At 39.5% G+C, this 21,986-nt stretch overlaps 1 protein-coding gene across 1 annotated transcript; it reads left to right on the top strand.

Moving 5' to 3' along the window:
* Nucleotides 1–12,531: 12,531 nt before the first annotated feature.
* NWD2 (NACHT and WD repeat domain containing 2) lies at nt 12,532–21,404 on the top strand (the record flags this gene model as incomplete). The annotated part of the gene is made up of 4 exons (XM_009873356.1): nt 12,532–12,735; nt 14,798–14,942; nt 15,244–15,833; nt 17,188–21,404. Coding segments are annotated over 4 exons (4,875 nt in total), but the record flags the coding sequence as incomplete, so codon positions are not given.
* Nucleotides 21,405–21,986: the final 582 nt, after the last annotated feature.

Genomic DNA, 21,986 nt, shown 5'->3' with positions numbered 1-21,986 from the left:
GTCAGGAGGACAGAGTCAGGCTCTTCTCAGGTATGTCCAAAAAAAGGGGAATGGGTGCAAGCTGGAGTATAGGAGGTTCCACAAAAACATTAGGAAAAAAATTTTCACTAAGAGTGACAGAGCGCTGGCACAGGCTGCCCACGGAGGTTGTGGAGTCTCCTTCTCTGGAGACTTTCAAAACCTGCCTGGGCATGTTCCTGGGCATGTGACCTACTCTCGGTGATCCTGCTCTGGCAGGGCAGCTGGACTAGATGATCTTTCGAGGTCCCTTCCAATCCCTAACATTCTGTGATTCATCTATATTATAAATGGAGAACTAATATTGGGTAGTTTAGAAGAACAATAGTTTTTGCCGTGTGGCAGTTCTGAAGGTGGCTTTATGAAAAGATGGATTTATATTTAATATAAATTAAACTATTAGGGTTAGCATTCTCATTGTAATATTTGATGATGTGAATTAACTGTAAAGACTATTGACACTCTAAATACTTTAAGTAATGCTATTCTTCATCAGTCACAATCTTTGTCAAGTGTGTAAGAGATGTGGTTTTTGAAGCTAAGGAAAGCTTTAATCTCTTACCACAGGGCTTGCTTTAGTGTTTTTCCTTCAGTTAAGCTTTTTTGAAGATCCCTTCCACATTTTTCTCTCTCCTTAAGTGTTACTACATTTTAGATTTTTAGTTCCTTTAATAGGAATTAGTTCCTTTTATCCTGCAGCTATGCTACTGTCCTTTCTAGCCTCTACAAATTTATAAACTTTAATAAACATATTTTCCTTCTCAGCATGTGATAAATATTGAACACATACACATAATTGAAGACAGTACCACATCAGTCTTAAGTTTACTGGGCCATCATACTGCTAGCATTGTTGGGAAGGGAAATTAATTTCTGTACGTGTCCTTCCTGTGCAAGGAATTATCTAATCATTTCTTTTCAAGGACAGAATTGATAAAGTATCTGCTCAGAGAGTACCAGCCACCAACTGTCCCAAATAACAAGCCCTGAAAGCTATGCCAGCTGGCTTGCAGTAAAGAATGTTTAAGTACAATTGGCACATAAGGATAGAGAAATCAAATAAAAGTCATAAAAATCCAGGAACTAGTCAAAATAAATAATATAGGCCATTCTATGTGTACTTGCAAAGCAAATTTGGTGTTATATTGTACTTCTGGTTTTACACACTGATATAAACACCAAGTTTGGGATACTGTAGAGAGGTGGTGTTATAATTTGCTAGAGCTAATGTCCCATATACTAAAAATTTGCCTTTGGGCCTTCATTTATTTTATATCCCTGCAAAACATGTTTATTAATGGTGTTTTAGGTGCTTCACTACACACTACACAGGCACGGGTCATATCAGGCTCATGAGGATTGTATTATTCGCTTCAAGTTGTGAAATCATTTGCTTGACATTTAATTACAAAATTAGGTTTTCCTTTGTAGACTCAATGAATACCAATCTGTTTAGCTCTAATAAGAAGGAGGGAAAAAACAGCAAAAAGACATTTGCAGCAAAATCTCATATGTTACAACTAGCTTCAGTTTTCCAAAAGTCAGGAGGGGTGTTAACAACTCCGCTATGCCATCAGTGATCTGTGCCTCTGATACTGCTCATTAATTAACACTTTCTAATACCTTCATAGTGGCTGTATATGTTACTTAGAAACTCAGCTTAATTATGTTACAAAAAAGCATTATTATATAGCTCTATTTCCAAAAGAGTGTGTGTATTTGCTTATAGTAGGACTTTGATAGGTTTTGCAGTCCTAAAAACTCCTCAGCTGCTGCAATGTGGCAGTGACTGTAGACTAGATGCTTCTCTTAGGTGCCTAATTCATCTCTTCTTGCCATGTGCAACATTACCTTAATCTAAGCACTTTGGCTCATTCAATACCATCCCAAAATGAGAATTTAGAAACTAAAGAGCCCTTCTGATAAACACTAGCAAGATCATATTTCCCAGGGAACAGAGTATCTTCTTCCTTTCTGGGTCCATGATGCCTGCGCCCCGGGATGCTCGGTGCAACACATTAAACAGCAACAGTAGGAAAAGTTTTTCTCCGTTAACCACCCTTCCCCTATGATATGCAATTGTTTCACAGTTCCTCCATGCTGGGGTGAGTGTTGTGATTATCACGGAAGGTTATACCAGCATGCCCTGCTCTAAAACATAAGATTGATCTCCTTGCTGTTTCCAGGAAAGGTGCATTTTCCACTGCTAGTAGGGAGGGTAGTGACTCCAGTCTGATCTGTGTGCTGAAGTCTTTTACTAAACCTGGCCCTTGTAGTTTGTTTTTCTACCCAGCTCCAGTGTTATAAAGTGTTACAGGACCTGTCAGAGAGTTGACAGGAATCTGCCATAAGAGTTACCTGCAAGGTCTTGAGCTTTATATGAGAGGAAAAATGCACATGCCTGTCACGAAATCTCTCACCTCACTTCAAAAGAGCAAAGTGAGAACAATAGATCTGTTTGGAGGAGAATCAGAGTGAGTCGGCAGCTGAACTCTATAGCCAGAGGTAGGCAAAATCTTCTCCAGTTGTTCCTCTACCTTTATTCACAGACCTCCTTTCTAATTTTTTTCCTTTTGACTGATTTTCTCACCTGCACCTGTGCTCAGGGAGATCAAAGATCCAGCAATGACAAACAGTGGAAGAAGAGGCAACAAAATGAACTGGACTGGTGCCTCATGATCATTTATGTAGAAGACAGAAGAACGAGTGTTAAGAAAGAAGGCTATTGATACTTTCACAGCTAGGAGAAAGGAGAGTTATGATGAAGCAAAGTGTATCAGCGAAGTAGGTCATCAATTTCTCCTGAGGATGCATATTGTCTCTGCATGATGGACTGTTAGCTCATACCCACTATGTCCTCTAGAAAATAGTCATCATTGTTTCATATCTTCCTACTACTGGGGAAAAGCTTTGAGATTTAAAAATATTGCACTGTGGGTGAGTTGAGGGAAGTGAGTTCAGCGTTGAGGGAATTGGTTCACTTACAGCTGCATTCAGCTGCTCTCTTTAATTTTCTGAAAGGCAGGTTAAGCATCAAGTAACTCCACTATCATTTTCTTCTTACACTTTATGTCAGACACACTACTCACAACAAAAGACTTCATCACTTGCACCCCATTCTTCCAATTGGAACCAATTCCAGTCAGTTTTCGCACAAGGTAGTAGAACAGCCCTTTTTAGTTTTTCACGGAACTGAAACCAATACCTCTCTCAAGTTTCTGAAATACCTGTAGCCCCTCAGTGTACTTCTGAAGCACCTCCAGAGAAAAAAGGAAGAGAGAAGTTAGGGCATGGCTTTGTGAAATAACACACAGCAATAATTGTCAGGCTAAGAAACAGGTGAAAAGAAATCTATTTCTCAGCGCAGAAATGTCTTTATTATGCCTTCAGTTTTCTACTCACTGCAATAATTTCAATTAAAAATCACATTTATTATTTTATGTATTGTACAGTCAGCTGAAGTTCTAAAAGTAAATCTGTTTACCCATAAGTTACAAACCAAGGCTTGAGGTATGGAGACTATTATTGTCATCTAAGTATGGAGGAAACTCAAATTAAAATGATACTGCAGTGCGGTATCATTTTTCCCTTAAAAACTAAACAGGACAAACAGTGTAAAGCAACAGTCCCATCCCTACTGATACATAAAGACACAAGATCCTTTGCATATCAGCACTCAAAATAGAAATGCTCGTTTTGCAGGCTATCATTACCCTCATTTTATAGCTAGGCAATCTGAGACAGTGGCAAAAGCATCCAGAAGTTACCAGTTTGCATATCAAGATGAAGCAGAAGTAGAAAGAAGATTTAAGAGTTCTGCACCAGCTCTGATGTTCTGTCTGCTAAATGGCACTGCCTTACAGCTGTTAGCAGTGGAAGAAGAATGCTGCTCTGAAGGCACTTTGACCTGAACATCCTAGAAATTGCAGGTTACAACTTTTTTGGCCTTTTCTTCATATTTTTGATTTCTAATAGAAGTTTTTTGCGAGACTTAGTTCCGATGCAACGTAACTGTTTCCCTTTGATCACTACCATGAATTGGCAAGAAAAGCAGTCAAATATATTTAATTGAAGAACATTTTCTCTGTGCATGTATGAGGAGGCCCTCACACCATACCACACTGAAGCTAGAGAGAGAAAAAGCAAATAGAAGCAGCTATTTTCAAGATATCTCTTGGGCACAAGCTACTCTGGAACTCCCAGTTCCTAAAACTTGGTTTAGATTAAGTGTCTTACTGCAGCTTTCTGGATCTCGGTTTCAGTTGTTTGTTCAGAGTAATGGCTTGGAGTTTACCCTAACAAGCAGTTAGAATATATACTCCATTGAGATTTTCAATTAATTCATATATTTGTTTTTCTTCTTACTGAAATCATTAGCACACTGAAAACAAATTTAAGTAAATATACTCTTTTGGTTTCAGTTTAGATGATTCACTGTTTAGCCATTAGCACTTTTGCTTTGAATTTGAGAAGAACTTGCTATTGTTGCCTCAAGGAATAAAAAAAAAATATATAGGACGTTATTTTCTGTTTGCTTCTAGTAGTAAATTCTCAGTTTCAATTCAAATCATATTTATTTCTCAGAAACAAGGTTCTAGCTAATCCTGTTACTTTGCTGGGTCTTTTTCCACAAATAAAGTTCCTCCAGCTGCACCGGAGGTGCAGGATGAATATCTTATATTATGTAAGTAATTTCTATAGGATATTGTTACAATACAGTTACAATCTACTGGCAACAGACTACAAATACTTATAGTTGTACTGTCTTTGAATGGGATGTTGAATAAAAAGCCCTTAAAAATTGGTATCCTGGCCAATTGTTCCAGATTTTGAAGATGCAGTTTACCTGTATCTTTGGTTTTGTCAGTTGAGCCCACATTTCTGTGGACCAGAAGGGTAAATATACCTACGTGTTAAAAATTCTGTGTGCCTTCCCTGACTGGAATGTCCCACCTCGGCAGGTTTGCACGTGTGAATGCACTGCATTAGCACATCCAAATTCAGTAGGAAAAACAGGACATAGAATTTAGCCAGTATACACGTAAAAAGTAAGGTTTGAAAACAACATTTCTTGTAGTTATGCTGAAGTGATTCTGTCTTCAGTTCAAACATACATATATATCAATTGAAAGAAATTTATGGGTATTAGCATCTGATTATAATAAGTATGCTTTTTAGACGAAACGTGAAATTTGAGGTCTTTTAAAACTGAAGTTAAATAGATATGTCAGTCTTTCACTTGTGCTTTTCTTTATGTCTTTTTTTTACTATAGCAGTCTGATTTATTACTAGCATACTTTTTATCAGCTAATAGATATATTAACATCATAGTAACCAGTAGTGCAAAAAAGCACATTTCTTCAAGTAAAATCGCTACTTGACCGAAATGTATGGCTTTAAAAAGGAAAAAAACCCACATTTTTATTTCATAAGAAAGAGTTAACTACAGGAGGAAGGAAGCCTAAAAGCACAGGCTGAGGAAGCCAGGACTTAAGTCTCTAGTCCTGGGATTCACAGAAGGCAGAGAAGAGCAAGTGACCACAGCAGAGACAGGGGTCCCAAGGACTGACTTTGTAGCCCCTAATTAGGGCACTCCTGCAAATTGTGGCAAGATAAGGTTCATGTTCCTGGTGCAATTGGTATTCAGTTACTTATACAAAGCTCTGTGATTTCATATACAGAGGAGAGCTGTGCTAGCAGGAGCTTTGATACGCTGCTATTACTCCACATTGATATCCAGAAGCCCGATGAGTAGGGTACATACCTAGTGGCCACAGACTTGTCTTCCAGTTCAGGAGAGATTTTAAAACAGGCCTCTTGCTCCATTGGTGAGCTCCCTCATTACCTGCTTTGCTTTAGATCATGACCCACTACCTACAGCTTGCTCCTCACCAGTTTTCTGCCTGAGGCCTCCTGGTGAGGTGTGACACAAGTTTCTACCAGACTGCAATCCACAGTTCCCTTGAGGATGGTAGAAGGACACATCTGAGACATCAGTAGGAGCAGCATTTCCCAAGCCTTGACAACAGGTGAACACATACCATCCTGAGGCATTTTAACAGCACTTCAGAGTCAAGCAACTGCTGAAGAACCACTTGGTGCATCTCAGTGGCACCTGAATGCTGATGTTGGGTGCCTGCAGGCAGTTTTCAGCCCAGAGCATGAAGATTCATTGCATCTTCAATAATGTGAGATACTCTCTTTCTCCTAATGGAGCTGTTCTACCTCGAGTAAGTGATCTCAGTTTAAGCTTACATTAATTTAGCAGGCTGAGATGTGAGTCACTCAAGACCTAATTCATGAGTGGGGAAGGCTTTCCTCCTTGGGTAGTGAGCAGTTTCTGTAGGAAGGACAGGGCTCAGAATTAGGGACAACAACTTCCGCTGCCCACTTAAACCACTGCATACCTGGTACAGCTCTGAGTCTCTGCCCAGGCTTAATTCCCTACACCTACTTTGAATGCAAATAGATACAACAATAATCCCTCAGGGATCTTGCAAAACCAAATTGTTTAAGAGGTACTTAGATATGAACGTGCAGAGGTATCTCTTAGGTTAAAAAATGAATTGTGGTTAGATTTAATTCCTTCAGAGATAATTTCTTGAATGCTTATTCTTCTGAAAGTTGGCAATCCAGGACTGCTCTGAGAAGAGGCAGAGAAGACCTGTGTATGTAGCTCAGTGTCACAAGTGGAACTTTGCAAAGACAAAGAAGTAAAATGGTAGGACTGATCCCATGAAAGGCAGCAAAAGATGATTGGATCAGATCATTCACCAGCAACAAAACTGTATTTTCAGTGGAATTGAAACTTTCTGTGTTGGCAAAACAGCAAAAACATTGTTGCTCTTAAGTTGACAACTATCTGAACTTACTTCACAAAACATTACAAAGCTGGTGGAGGGTTCCCAAAACACAAGTCTTAGGAGCAGACGAGGGGCCTAGGGCTGCTTAATCTAAAGAAAAGGAGGCTGAGGGGAGACCTTATTGCTCTCTACAACTACCTGAAAGGGGGTTGGTAGAGAAGTGGATGTTGGTCTCTTCTCACAAGTTACAGCCAATAGGACAAGAGGACATTGCATCAAGTTACGCTAGGGGAGGTTGAGGTCAGACATTACGAAAAACTTCTACACTGAAAGGGTTATCAAAGCCTGGAACAGGCTACCCAGGGAAGTGGTTGAATCGCCATTCTTGGATGTATTTAAAAGCTGTCTAGATATGGTGCTCAGGGACATGGTTTAGAATTGGGCCTGGAAGAGTTAGATAATGGCTGGACTTGATGATCTTGAAGGTTTTTTCCAGCCAAAACAATTCTACAATTCTAAGATTAATGAAACCAATCAGTAATGAATGTAACTTGCCGTTATGTGATAGCTTGTTTTTAATGAAGTTACCACTAAATATCTTAGAATCAAATATATCAAAAAATTCAACTTGTTCTGTATTAATAAAAAGTGTGGTATTAGAGTTCATGAATGTTTTAGTGATGATATCTGAACTAAATAAATGAGATGCACTATGATTCCATGATATCAAGATCAAATCCAAATCTGATTAGTTTCCTCCTTTCGGTCATTGTCATGGCTGTACCATCTGCATCTAAACAGTAATTTTTTAATCTTCATTTAATAGTAACTTCAGCCTCAGGCTCAACAAAGCTAACAAGACTACTGCTGAGGTTGCTCTGTGTTAATTCCATAACCTTTTGTTGGATACAAATGGTTGCAAAGGAGTTTATACATGTTTGCCAGCCTGGTAGCTTTAAACAGTTCAATCACCTTCAATCTAATGAATCTTTAATTTGTTGTTTTACTATTAAAGGAAAATGACTCATCAGGTGGGAGATTTTGATTCACAAGTCTGCATATAAAACTGTCTCTTGATACTGAACCTAGAGTAAACATTACTGTTCACTTTAAAAATAATTTCCTATCATAATCATCAAAATGTTGCAATGTTGTTATTGCAAATTGAAGTTTTAGGTTATTAGAGTACTGAGATATTTTTCATAAAGGTCTGAAATAAATATTCTTATTTGTGGACTTGGTATGAAACAACATTAAGATTGTGAGAAGTTATATTTTCTTTCTATTCTGTTGCTTCATTTTTCTATGAAGAAGCTTGCGTCTGCTTGAGTCTATAGGGAGTATGGAATGGGGGGGCAAGTATTTCCAGAGGTGACTGCAAGCCTCTGGCATGGAGGCAGTTCAGACACTGAAGCCCCTGGAGGAAAAGTGCAATTTGGAGCTTCTCATTTAGACTTCTAAAGGGATTTTTTTGGTACCCTGAAAAACTACACTTAGAGAGACAGATATACATTTAACCATAACGGCACCAAAGGACTGAAGGGGAGGTGGCTGCTTCCTGGTATCACCTAGAAGGAGATACTTCCAAGCCTCACCTCTGTGTCTAAACACATGAAGATATTTTCATAGCCTGTTGCTGTGCTCCCTTGCTAAGGCTGTCAGGTAGCCTTACAAACAAATAGTTTATTAAGATTCCAGCAAAAACATATACCCTGTTTATAGTTCTTAGTCTTTTTGTTGTTGCTGTTATTAGTAGTCACTGTTAATGAAAAACACACAATGCATCTGGAGGAAGGTGTGTTTAGGTGAAGAACTGTTCCCCAGGAACCTGGTGTGTCCATGTGACATAACCCAGCATTCTAGCTTCAATCTCAGTAGAGAGCAGCTGCATTTATTCAGCCTCTTACTTACAGCACTGACGTGTGATATCACAGTCCTTTGGAAAAATAGTGTCAGTTCCTTTTGTCCTCTCCAGGAAAAAAATGAAAAGAAATTGTTTCTCAATACCTCAGTTAAATGGCCATTGAAACTGGGCTGAGATTAAGGCTAGTCTGGCATTACTGGAAAGCACAGGAGTGACTCCATGAAGAGTTTTCTACCACATAATTTTTTTTACCAGAACATTTCTCAGATGGCTGCACAGAGTCAAGTACTAATACCAGATCCTCAGCTAAATTCTCGTGGGGCACTAAGAGGAACACAGATGCAGTGCCTGGGATTACCCTACTCTAAATGATAGGCCTGCTTAGCACAGTATTTACCATTTGCTTCTTCTACTTGTGTAATCAATTCCCCTCTTCATTTCAGTGTTGTTCTTTTTGTTCCCTGCCCTTTTCCTATTTCTATTTCTATTTGCTTACTTGTCAATTCTGCTTTATTAGAATGTCAAAGACACTAAATCATTTAATTGCCTTTCTAAATGCACGTATTCATCACATAGGTGCCACAGGTATCCTCAGAATTGCTGTTCAGCTGCTGCTTAAGTTTGCTTTAATTGCAGAAATGCCTAAGTTTTGGCTAGAACTTGGAGTCCTTGCTCACACCAGCCATGTGAAGCAATACTCCTGAGTTAAGTACAGCCAAGCTTCAGAGGTGTGGTCTGAGCCCGACCAACTCAGGCAGCTTCTATGAAGGATTTCTACCGCAATCCCTGCAACAGTTTTCTAGCGTGCCCTGGGCACAGTTACAGAACACTGGTGGGGACCGTGCTGCCTGCTGCTCCCTGAGCAGTTCTTGGGGAAAAAATACATGGCAGTGGGGTGCCGGCATGACCTCTGCAGTTTCCTTTTTGCCATGGCCCACTTTTAAAGTTCTAAAACTTGGTGTTTTAGCACATGTAGATCCTTACATGATGTTCAACCGATGTGTTCCTTTCTTCTTCCTCATTACTTCCCAGCACTATGCATGTGTCATCTTTTAAGATTATCGTTAAAACTTTTCCCAACCAAACAAGAAGAGGATAAACACCTCAAAACAAAATCATACAAGGCTAATTTTGTTGTGAATTAAGCTTTATGGATGTTCACTGCCATCATCCCAAATGGAGGACATTCTTGTCTGTGTGATTCCTCATCTGTGTATATCTGTTCTTCCCTCAGCTAATGCTAGACCTTCAGCAAAATATTAGCAATGCCATTTATAGCAGCAAGTTACACTGTGATAAATGTATGTCCTCTACTGTTTAACATTTGATTTAAAAAAATATAAAGGCTTTTAAATAATTGCATAGGCCTCCATTTTATTTAAAAGCTCATGATGCAGTCATCCACAGTGATTCTAATAGTCTGATCACGTCAAAGTTCCTTTTTTTTGCTCTAGTTGGCAGAAGGATGATCCTTAATATGGGGTTATTTACATAATGTCTATTGCAATGACAGATAAGATACAAGAAAAAAACATCCATCTTTTCATTATAAAGTACTGCCTTTTGTTGTTTACCTATAGCACAGTGGAGAGAGAACAGCATAAACTGTACCAGAGAGGCAGAAAAGCACGGAGAATAAGTCCAAAACAAATTTAGTTGATTTAATATAGTACAATAAAACCAGACATTTTAATGTTGACATTTTAGTATTGTTAATGAAGGGCCCAGCTATTGATCTTTGCTTGGGCAACTGTCTATTAAATCCACTGGACTTAAATTCAGAAAAAGTGTAGTCTAATGAATTTCAAGTAATAATTGCTATAGAAGGTAACTGCCAAATTTGCATAGCAAAGCTCCTCTGGGAGAAATCTATGAGCTTTCTACATCAGTCTGAATGTGCAAAACTTGAAATTCAGTACGATATGAGTTATTAACCTCACTTGAATAAAGAAGGAAAATAATACTGTATTTTCTTTAACTTCTGCAGCTTCAGAATTCCAGAACTATAGGGCTCTATGAGAACAGTAAAAACTTAGACGTCTTCTCCAGTTATCTCATTATGTGAAGGAATGGAGCTCTCTGTGGAGGGAACTACTAGTTAGAATGATCACACAGAAGAAGCAAATCACGTAATAAAAATACTGGATCATTTAATTCAGATGATTGTTATTTAATTTAGTTACTGAACACATTTGTTCTTTTCTCATTGGCTTGTTCCTGTCCACCAGCTCTTTGTCACTACTCCTCTATTGGAGGATGCCAACAGCTCGCTGTCAGAGCCAGCGCTGTGGTTTCTGTGAGCTCTTCCCAATCTGCTCCAGGCAAAAAATCAGCTGGGTTAGTTTATACAGTGTGAACTGTGGTCTGAGCTAACGGAGGTGGTTTTGCCCAAAAGAGGTTAGGGTGTGTTCACATGCTCTGACATCTCTGTACTCTCGGGCTACAGCATCCAGCATGATGAGCCACTTGAGCACCTTCTGCCAACACAACTGGATGCAGAACAGGGGTCTGCAGCTTCGCACTTCTGTAATCAGCAAAGCAGGCTTCATCATCACTAGTTATTGATTTTCAGGGTTTAGTTACAACTGGAAAAGTTTAAAACAGCTTCTCATTATGATGAGTGCTTTAAAAATAATGAATATTTAGATTTTTATTATTTACAAACAAGGTCATTTACATTTTTAAGGTACTACTGTATTTCCATTAGCATTACTTAGTACTAAGAGATCTTTCTGATACAAATCAAGATGCTGATACTGTTGGTTCCTCTCCACATTAAGTACTCCTTCTCATTAACTCAGAATCTTTGCTGAATTCATTTAAATGAGGAAAGAAATAAATAATTCTTTTTTAAAAGAAATGAGAGTTCTCACTGACTTCTGTGGTCCACGATTTGAATGCAGAATTGAACAAATGATTGCAAATTTGAAAAATGTTGTTGAAAGAATGCAGAAATGTTCTGCAACTCTATCTTCTATAAAGTTTTTCCCAATCCTTTTTTTTAATAAATATTTATGGACAGCAGACTATGGAAGTAAATTAAAAAAAAATGTATTCAGGTGAAAAATAGCTTGTGCCACAGTTTAAGAACTGACTTTGACAAACCTTTGCCTATATCTCAAACGTGCATTCAAGTACTATTTATATTTCTCTTCTTATTTGATCAAAACTATTTTCCCTTGCCCCACTGTTCATTCAGTTAACAGCTACCAGGGCAAAGATGTTTAACATTTTTGCAACAAGGGAATATGAGAAAGCAAAGCAGCTCGTGGTTCTGCAACATTGATCCATGGTATTGCTGGTATAAGCTACATTTTTAATAACACCAATATAAGCTGTGAATCATGTGAATTTTCATCAAGCAGAACATAAAATTTTCTCTTCCATTACTCTGGAAACTAAGAATAAAGCCAAGAGGTGAAGAATCCAGAGATACTTCCTTATCCTGAGTCCAGAGAAAAAGATTTCTACATTCGCTTTTGCATGTGAGATTAGTGCCAACCTGTGACTAACTGGAATCAGTAATGCACAAGTCAATACTGTGCTAGGGGAGTATGTTGGATATTTTTAAAATTTCTTCATTTGAATGCCTTTGTGTTTTTATCACCAGTTAATATTAAGAAAGACTGCATCTACCTGAAATTTTACCAAGTCATCATAGTAAAATACAGCTCAGTACAGCATCCTCAACAGCAATTAATCTTACACTCTATCTGTTTCCCTTTCTAGTAATTTCAAGGTCATTAAACTGCTACCACACTGATTTTTATTAAATTCAGATCCTGAGGAGGGGGGTTGGGTAACTAAAAAGAAAAAATTAATCCCTATTTTCCTGCAAATACACAGGGCCTCTTGGGAGAGAAGTACGGCAACATCCGAATACCGGGGGAAGTTGAGTCAGCAGAATTTGAAATGATCCTGGATGCTGCTGTAGAGGCCAAGCTAGAGACAAGGCTCTTAGAAGAGTGGTACTGCAGGGATGAGAACGCGGTGCCACCAGCGTATTACCTCAGACCGAAATCTGAAATGCTGAAGAACTACCAGAATACGGTAGGTCATAGTCACCTTCTTAGAAAATTCTTCTCTATCAGTTACGGTGGCCAGCAGTCCTCAGGGCTGGGTGCTTGCTGCTGTCTCTGAATCAGCTTCTACAGCCCTGTGCCCGCCTGAGCAACCAGTGCTGTAATGCCCCTTTCCTGTACAAGGGGAAGGGGGCAGCTGTGAAACACCAAGGAACACGACGGGTCATGGCTCATCATGCATCGTTGCACCCTCCGGTAACAGCTAGGGCAACTGGGTCATAGTTGTTCGTAGCCTGTTGTGACAGTTGTGTGGATTTCTCTCCCCTTTCCTGATTTTTTGTAGTATGGAAAGCTCAGTCTCAGCTGCACCAGTATTGTGCTTTTGCTAGATTTCAGTGAAAAGGATTTGCAGAGGAAATGTGCATTTTCCCTTCTATCTCCATGCAAGAAAGTCCTTTAATCATCAAACAAGTGCTTAGTGTTGTCTTGAGTCAGATCTCAATTTTTTAACTTATTAACAGTCTGAACTTCTCTCATATGAATATCTTTTGAACATCTCTCATATAAAGAAAGACTGAGAGAACTGGGGCTGTTTAGTCTTGAACAGAGAAGGCTGAGAGGGGATCTTTTATGTATATAATAAATACCTGAGGAGTGGGGATCAAGAGGAAGGTGCCAGTCTCTTCACAGTGGTGCCCAGTAATAGGACAAGGAATAAGGAGTGTAAAGCTGGTACACAGGAAGTTCCGCTCAACATGAGGAGAAACTTCTTTACTGTGAGGGTGACAGAGCACTGGCACAAGCTGCCCAGAGAGGTTGTGGAGTCCCCTTCTCTCCAGACTTCAAAAACCCACCTGGGCGAGTTAACTGATGACAACAAAAACTGTTTATTACCCTCTCACACATCCTATACTCAAGAACAGATTTCCGTGTACAAAAAATAAAGTCTTTTGCAGATTATTCACCTCATTTTTAGTGCATACTGTATTATAGAAGAAAATGAAATTAAACTTTTATATGGCATTCATTTATGGTGTAGGAGAATGTTTTCTCTATTGCATGCAAAAACATTGAAAACGTGAAAAAAACGTAGACACAGAAAGAGTTTAATGAGTTGAAGAGCATATAACATGGCTAATTCTAAAGTATTGATCGCAAGGAAGAAAGCAAGTTCCGTAACTTTGCATTGTTTAGCTAATGCCCATAGTATCCCTTTGAATGAAGCTTGGCTTTTTTGTTATTAAAAATCCTTTGTGCCTTTCCACAAGCTACTGCTATGGAGAAGTAAAAAGATATTCATAATGTAAAGATAACATAGAGTTACATCTTATAAATTTGCAGCAAGTAATAAAAGCCACACAGCTCTTGACACGTGTCAAGAAAGAGTTGCAAGGGAGCTTATCCTGAAGGCTGTTCTTTTTCCTCTGACACCCTCCAGGAAAACTGGAGACCCTTCAACACTTCACCTACAGTAAGTAATGCAGCAGTGATCACCACCTCTGTCGTGGCATCTGCAAGATACTGCCAGCAAGGATTAGTGTATTTATTATATTAGAGTCCCTCTCTGATGACAGCAAAATCATTGTTACTATAGCAATAAATGTACAAAAGTAATGTCACATAGAATCCCGTATATTTCAGCTAATATGAGGTGCTTAATTAGACGTACCAGGAACCTCATTTTCAGTTTTGAGATCCAAGATAAAATTATCATTATTATTACTTCTCATTAAAGGAGCAATAATTTTAGCAGTATTACAGCTGCTTTATTCTCATTATTTCAGACTTGGTTCTCAAAACTCTCTTTCTATAAAGGTGTTCTTGGTGTTATTCCTGAAAAATATTTCTTTAGCTGCCCGCCCACAGTAGGAATTCAGAAAATACGCAACTTCTATAATTTTGAAATGGAATACTTTATGATTAACTACAGTAGGAAAAGTTGAATCTCTGTTTGTTTATTTATTTATTTATTTATAGTATGTGTTTCTCTCTTACCATGTTATCTGTGACCTTGAATATTAGACTTTTACTTTCTGAAGTTGTAGATACGTGTATTACAGCTACTGTTTAACTATTGATATTTTTTAAAGATGGAATCTTCTTCAAACTCTGTGAATGAGAACAAATGGCAAGATATATCAGAAGAGATTAAGAAGATTTTCAAGACTGCTGTGAAATTGCTGTATGAGAAAGGAAAAATGAAACACAGCCAAGCAAAGAGATACCTTTCCTCTGGTAAAGTTCAGACTATTTCTATATCTACATTTATTATCTTTTCTGTTAACCTTTCCACAAACATGAAAACACATTTCTGTCAGCATCTCTTACATAATTAAAGAGAAAAAAAAGTGTTCATTGTCCTTGCTTGAGACTAAAACCCGTACAAAAGCACGGAGTGATTTTTATGTCCTTTTTCTGTTTTTTATAGAAAACCGATGCAATCATTTAAGAGTCTGCATGTTGGGGGCTGGGGATGTTCTTGAACTGTTTATAAAGAAGAGATAACAGAGACTCTGTGTTCTCTTTTCATCCACAGCTATTGAAGATGAACTTGATTTTGCCTTGGGTAAACAAACACCGGCTTTCCTAAAGAAGTGTGTTTGCTACATCCGAAAGATTGCCAACATTGAGCGTTTCGTTAAAATCCCAGAGATGGGAAAATACATGGACGTGGTACATACAGCTGGGAAGTTTCTACGAGATCCTGAAGCGCATGAGAAACTGATCAAGCTCAGGGACGAATTCATTCCTACCATCGTGGCATCGGCCAACCTGAGGGTGTATACGTCCGTCACGCACTGCGACATGAAACTGGGCTACTCCCAAGAAGTGGAGAACCATTACATCGAAGGACTTGGTAAACAGTTCTACGAAGACATGATTGATATAATCCAAGCGACAGTGCAGCAGAATTTTGACACCGAGACGGACTTGCTGTACGACGAAGTTCTTCAGCACTCGTCGCTATGTAAAACCTACTCAGCTTTTTATGAATATAGATGTGAGGCATTAAACATAGTTCACAAGTATGTTCTACCAAGCAAAATAGGACACATTAACCCTCTTATCATATACGGAGGACCGTGCACAGGGAAGACTCTTTTATTAGCTGAAGTGGCGAAAAAGGTGAGTGCGTAATATGGTGATATTAGGAACATTGGTGTGTAAGGGCCAGATTAGTTTTCATTCTTCCTTTTGTCAACAAATCTGACATCAGCCTTCAATATATAAAAAAATAATAATAAAATGTAGATTGTGCATATTAGTGTACTTTCCAAGTCATGCAATCTTATGTTCTTATCAGAAATTATTCCAGAATTAATCTGATACACTTGTTGCAAATACTTTTGCTACAAATCTATCTGTAATAACCTGCAAGAATAACTGTACTCAGTTATCTGGCATATGCTGCTTAAAGTTGAGTACTACAGGGACATGAATGAAACAGTTTGTGCAAGGCAAGACCAGATGCAGAAAAAGACCAGGCTGGCATCTCTAAGCTTAATTCTCCAGCTGGGAGTCACAACTTTGAGTTCCCTGCAGAGCGCTCAAAGAATTCTGCACAGGGGGCTGGGAAACAGCCATATCAGCCAGAAGGAAATGGAGAGGGGAAAAATAATATTTAAAATCCTGTATCTTTCCCAAATGTGACTTCCTGTAGATTCACATTAGTTGCGTATATGAAACTGGGATCTGCAACTCAAGATATCATTTCAGATCTGAGCGCATAAGTTCACCTAGGAACTCTGGTTATGCTTTTCTTTTAAAATATTCTCCAATAACTTAAAGTGACGTGAAAAGACTTAGCAAGTAAGAGAACTGAGTGTGTTAGCCTGAACAGAGTGAGAGGATTTAAAGCCATGTTCCTCACTTGCTTAGAGTATGCTAACCAAAAAAATACGTCAAGAGATACTTTTTAACCCTTGTGGCAGTGTGTAAGAGCAAAAGTCACAGGCACACCAAAACAGAACATACTTTTGTGGTCCAGGAATTAAGGCACCCTGCTTGTAGAAGTCAGTATCTACTTTGATCCCTGTCCTCTAAAACCATCAGGGTGTGCATTTATACACAGCTGGGAATCGATGTTAAACAATTTAGGTGGCAAACTGGTCTGCCTAGCCAAGGATGACATTGCTTAGTGTTTGAGGAAGTTTACTAATAAGAGAATGTACCTAGTGACTTTCAGAAGTGAGACACAGATTTTGCAAAGAGTACCGTGGGTTTTATGGACTACATTCTACTCATGTCCCCTTCGATATAAGCCTTTTTGTTGATCTAGGTCTTTAGGGATGTTACCTGTGGTATGATACGAATTTCATTCAGTGCACATAAATCAAACTAGCCTTAAATTCTGCCAGTGAAAGCATTTCCATTCCGCCAGTAACATGTACATTTATTTATTTAGATATAGGCAATTGCTGTTTATAAACTCTGTTACTGTGTTTCATTTAGATATTAACAAAATTCTGCTCTATTCTAGTCCTATTCCTGGTTGCAAGAAGAGATGGGACCAGATTCTGACCCTGTGGTAGTTATAAGATTTTTGGGATCTACTGAAACAAGTACAGATCTGAAGAATATACTTCAAAGCATTTGTGAACAATTAGCAGTCAACTATCGTTGCCTCGTACAAAGCTACCCAAAAAAGATTCATGACCTTCGGGACTTGTTCATCAATCTCTTGAATGAGTCGTCATTCCACAGGCCGCTGGTGATAATTTTCGATGCCCTAGAACAACTAACAGATAGCGATGATGGTAGGAAGCTCTGGTGGCTTCCCATTCACCTTCCCCGTTCAGTACGGATAATTTTGTCAACACTGCCAAACAAACATGGGATCCTGCAGAAACTGAGGTGCCTTATTCATGAAGAAGACAACTACATTGAATTGACTGCAAGGGACAGAAAGATGTGTAGCCAAGTACTGAAACATCAGCTGCTGCGAGTTAAAAGAAAGGTAACATCAGGGCAACAAATCTACGTCAATGAAGCATTCTCCAAGTGCACACTGCCTATGTTTGTGAATTTAACCTTCAGAGAGGTCAGGAACTGGAGATCTCACAAAGACGTGGATGAGTCCTCTCTCTGTGTCACTGTCCATGAAAGCATAGAGCAGTTGTTCTGGTCACTGGAAAACAAGTGTGGATCAAGACTATTGCAAAGAGCACTTGGCTACATCACTATGGCCAAATCTGGCCTGAGTGAAATGGAACTGGAAGATATTTTAGCCCTTGACAATAGCGTTATTTATGAACTGGGTGAGAGCGTCAGAGAAAGTAACCCACTGAGAATTCCTTATATATACATTGCAAGGCTTAAGGAGGGCTTACAGGGGTACTTGATAGAGCGACAGGTGAAAAATGTAACGCTGCTTCTCTGGGCAAACAGGCACTTGCAACTAATTGCCCAGAAACTGTACCTGCACAATGAAGAAGACTTACGTGAAATGCACACAGTCATGGCAGAGTATTTCCTTGGTGTTTGGTCAGGTGGACGAAGAAAACCTTTTTTCAGCAAGGATCAATATCTGAATGCTTGTCCTGGTCGTGACATTAGAGGCCTGAGCGAGGATGAGAAGCACTGCATGGATCAGACTGCTTTTGACAGACAGGCACCTGATCAGCCATGGGTCTTTCAGTGTAATCCATTAGAGCCCGATATCTTTTTTATCAATCACCGAAAAATGACGGAGCTTATTCATCACTTGACAAGATGTGGGAGAACGGATGACCTTCTGTACGGAGTCATTATGAACTTCAGCTGGCTGTACACCATGATTAGAATAGGGCAGTTTGATAAAGCACTTTCTGACATAGAACTGGCTTACACCTACTCTCAAGAAAAGGAGCTGAAATTTCTGGCCAGTACCCTCCGCAGCATAAAGTTCAAAGTAGTAAAATACCCAGGTTCGCTCTCAGCAGAATTGCAGCAGAGGCTTCTCCCAGTAGTAAGTTCATTGCCCAAACTCAGACATCTCCTCTTAGAATGTGACAAGGACGGACCCAAGTACTGCTCTATCGTCCCTTTGCATTCCTCCATGGATGTGACTTACAGCCCCGAGCGCCTGCCACTGTCCTCCAGCTGCATGCACGTCACTGACATTTTGCCAACTTTTAATCCCAGCACAGTTATTGCTGCTTTGGAAAATGGCTCCATCAGCACTTGGGATGTAGAGACCCGCCAGTTACTAAGGCAGATTACAACAGCTCCATCGGTTATCTTAGGGATGAAGCTTACCAGTGATGAAAAGTATCTTGTGGTGGCCACAACAAATAACACTCTCTTGATATACGATAACGTAAATTCCTGTCTTCTGTCTGAGGTGGAAATTAAAGGGTCAAAACATTGTGGAATTGGAGGGGGCTCCAGTTTTATAAATGGATTTACGCTGTCGGTCAACCATGCGCTCGCTTGGCTGGAGGCCAGCAAAGACGTTACTGTAATAGATCTGCTTTACGGTTGGCCTCTCTATCACTTCCACTGCTGGTACGAAGTGACCTGCGTGCAGTGCTCTCCAGATGGAGTTTATGCGTTCTGCGGCCAGTACTTGAACACCGCCACCATTTTTCACTTGGGCAGCGGAGAGAAGCTGGCTACCGTGACCTCTGAATTTTCTAGTGGGTTTGTGAAATTCCTTCTCATTCTGGACACGGCCCAAGAAATGGTGATGGTGGACAACGAGGGTAGCCTCTCTGTTTGGAATACGGAGGAAATCACAAATCCCCAGCTTACGGATGACTTTGACTGCAGGAGAGAAGACAGTGAAGTTGTCAGCATAGAGCTTTCTGAAGACCAAAGTGCAATTTTAATTTGTAAGGCTCTCAGCATTGAGCTTCTTGACACTCATGTGTGGAAGGTGGCTGAAAAGTTTAGAGCTAAACACAACGAGCGCTTTATATCTGCCGTGTTGTCCAAAAATGGCAACTGTATAATTGCTTCAATGGAAAATACCTCAGCCATTTTTGTTTGGAGAAGAGATACGGGACAGTGTATGGCAAGCTTACAGGAAATCTCAGGAACTATAGTCAGGCTAATAAAATCAAATCATCATAACATGCTGCTATCCTTATCCACCAGTGGTGTCCTTTCTATTTGGGATATAGACATCATAACTGCTATGTCCAATATTGACAAATCTGGCAAGCCTATCCAAAGATTGGTGTTGCCAGCCAGAGGTGAATTAATATACACGTTGGATGGATCGGATTCTGTCCACAAGTGGAACTTCAGCACTGGATTTATTGAAGCTGTGTTCAAGCATGAAGGTATTGTCGAAAACTGTGTGCTGACCTCTTCTGGAGAGATAATGGTTACATCAGACGATAAATGCAGTCAGTACGTATGGCACACTGTTAGCGGCGAAAATATCTTTCGCATCAACGGACAAAAGATCTCAGAGCTAATGATTACTCATAACGATCAATTTGTAGTCTCCCTCTGCGAGCAAAATGCATCCAGAGTTTGGCGCCTGGCTACAGGACATAGGGTTTGCAATATTTTAGTTGCCTTACAGAATGCATTTATAACAACTGCAAATACATTCGTAGTCGGAATGGCAAAGAACAAAGTGTTGGCAGTGAGCCTCTGGACAGGCAGTATAACCAAGAAGTTTTGCTGTGATGATGGTGCAAGCATTGTGGATATTAAGCTGATACCAGACTGCCCAGATATTGTAGTATTTATAACATCCACTGAAACTGTGAACATCTGGAGCCTAACAGAGGAAGTCATCTGCAGACGTGTACAGTTGCCTACCAATTTCTTAAAAAATTTGGAAGACTTCGAAATATCCCCAAATGGGAAGCTAGGAATTATAACCCGCGGTGATGAGAACATCAATGTGCTTGACTTACACAGTGGAAAACTTCGTGTGGTTCACGCTCCAGGTATCATCTGGCGGCAGAGGCTGTCTCGGGATGGCCGCTATCTTGTGTACATCTGTTTTCGCAGTGAAGAAGATGATGACAATGGTGCAGTCTCCAGCTTAATAGTAATGAGGCTAGCAGATGGCAAAAACATCGGTGCCTGTTCCCTTTATAAAACTCCCACTTTTCTTGCACTCTCACAGAGACATCTAAATATTATTATTGGCTTTGATGACGGAAGTATAGGTACTTACACTGTAGTGGATCGAGTCGACGCTGCACTGAAAATCAAAATTGCTACTTCAAACAGCCGTCAGATTTTCAACAACACAACACAAGTGATTAGGCCAAAATGTCACAATTACAGCTTCAAAGTGACTGCAGACTGCATCTGGAGGGAATCAACGGAGGTCTTTGCAAGGGACAGCCCCATTACAGTTACAGAGCCTGAGGTGAGTGAAGCAACACCAACCAAAAAACACAACTATTGCTATGAGAAAGTGTGCTCCGCCATAGACTGCAGAGGACACAGTTTTGCTGCTGACAACTGAGTAACTGTCTGGACTAGCTTATCTGAGTAATAGTATACTTGCATAGATTTGTCTTCTGAATTCACGTAAAAATCAGTGCATTTCTTGGAAGACAGACAGGAACAGCAGAGGGCAGACCAGCTGTTTTTTTCCTCGGCAAATATGTTTATGTAAAGAAAAAAAGCAAACATAAAGCAAATGGGCTGCAGGGTTTTTTAAATTTTGGAATACAAGGTTCAGTCCAGGATTTCACCAGGGCCTTGATTAAAAAATTCTAGCAATACTATCAAAATTGTTACGCTATTGCAGAAGTTAGGTGATCTTATCTGGGACTGACAAACTGTTTTCACTAGAAGTAAAGCTCCACATGATCGGTGAGAAGAGTAAGACCACTATTTTATACACCAAGTCGCCTAGATGGGTCTATAGCTAAAAGCCAACTTTATACCGACTTGCAAAAATATGTTTCTCTGCTTGATGGTGCAATGACAAGATGTCACCTGCCAACCTGGAACACTTGATACATTCCATCATCACTTAAAAAAATACCTTTTTTTTTTTCAATTGGGATTAATCTTTGAGTTGAAAGGAATAGGTACCAGACAGCTGAAAACATGTTAACACGTGAGCTGATAAGTATTTGTTCACCTTAATGAATGGACTGAAAGATTTATTTTTTTTTAATTGCATGCAGGGATTTCAGGTTTCTGTATTGTGATAAAGATGATAAAACTTAGGTCATAAAAGGAATATATAGGCTTTGGGGGGTTATTTTTGGTTTGCGAAATTTTTTCGTCTTCACAGTGTATGTTAGTACAGGCCGTAATGAAAACTTTTTCAAAGAGAAAGAGCATTACCAATGAACAGTTAAACACCTTAATTTC

The sequence above is a fragment of the Apaloderma vittatum genome, unplaced genomic scaffold, assembly GCF_000703405.1.
Source record: "Apaloderma vittatum isolate BGI_N311 unplaced genomic scaffold, ASM70340v1 scaffold5807, whole genome shotgun sequence".
NCBI lineage: Eukaryota > Metazoa > Chordata > Aves > Trogoniformes > Trogonidae > Apaloderma > Apaloderma vittatum.
This window is presented reverse-complemented; position numbering and strand designations above follow the sequence as displayed.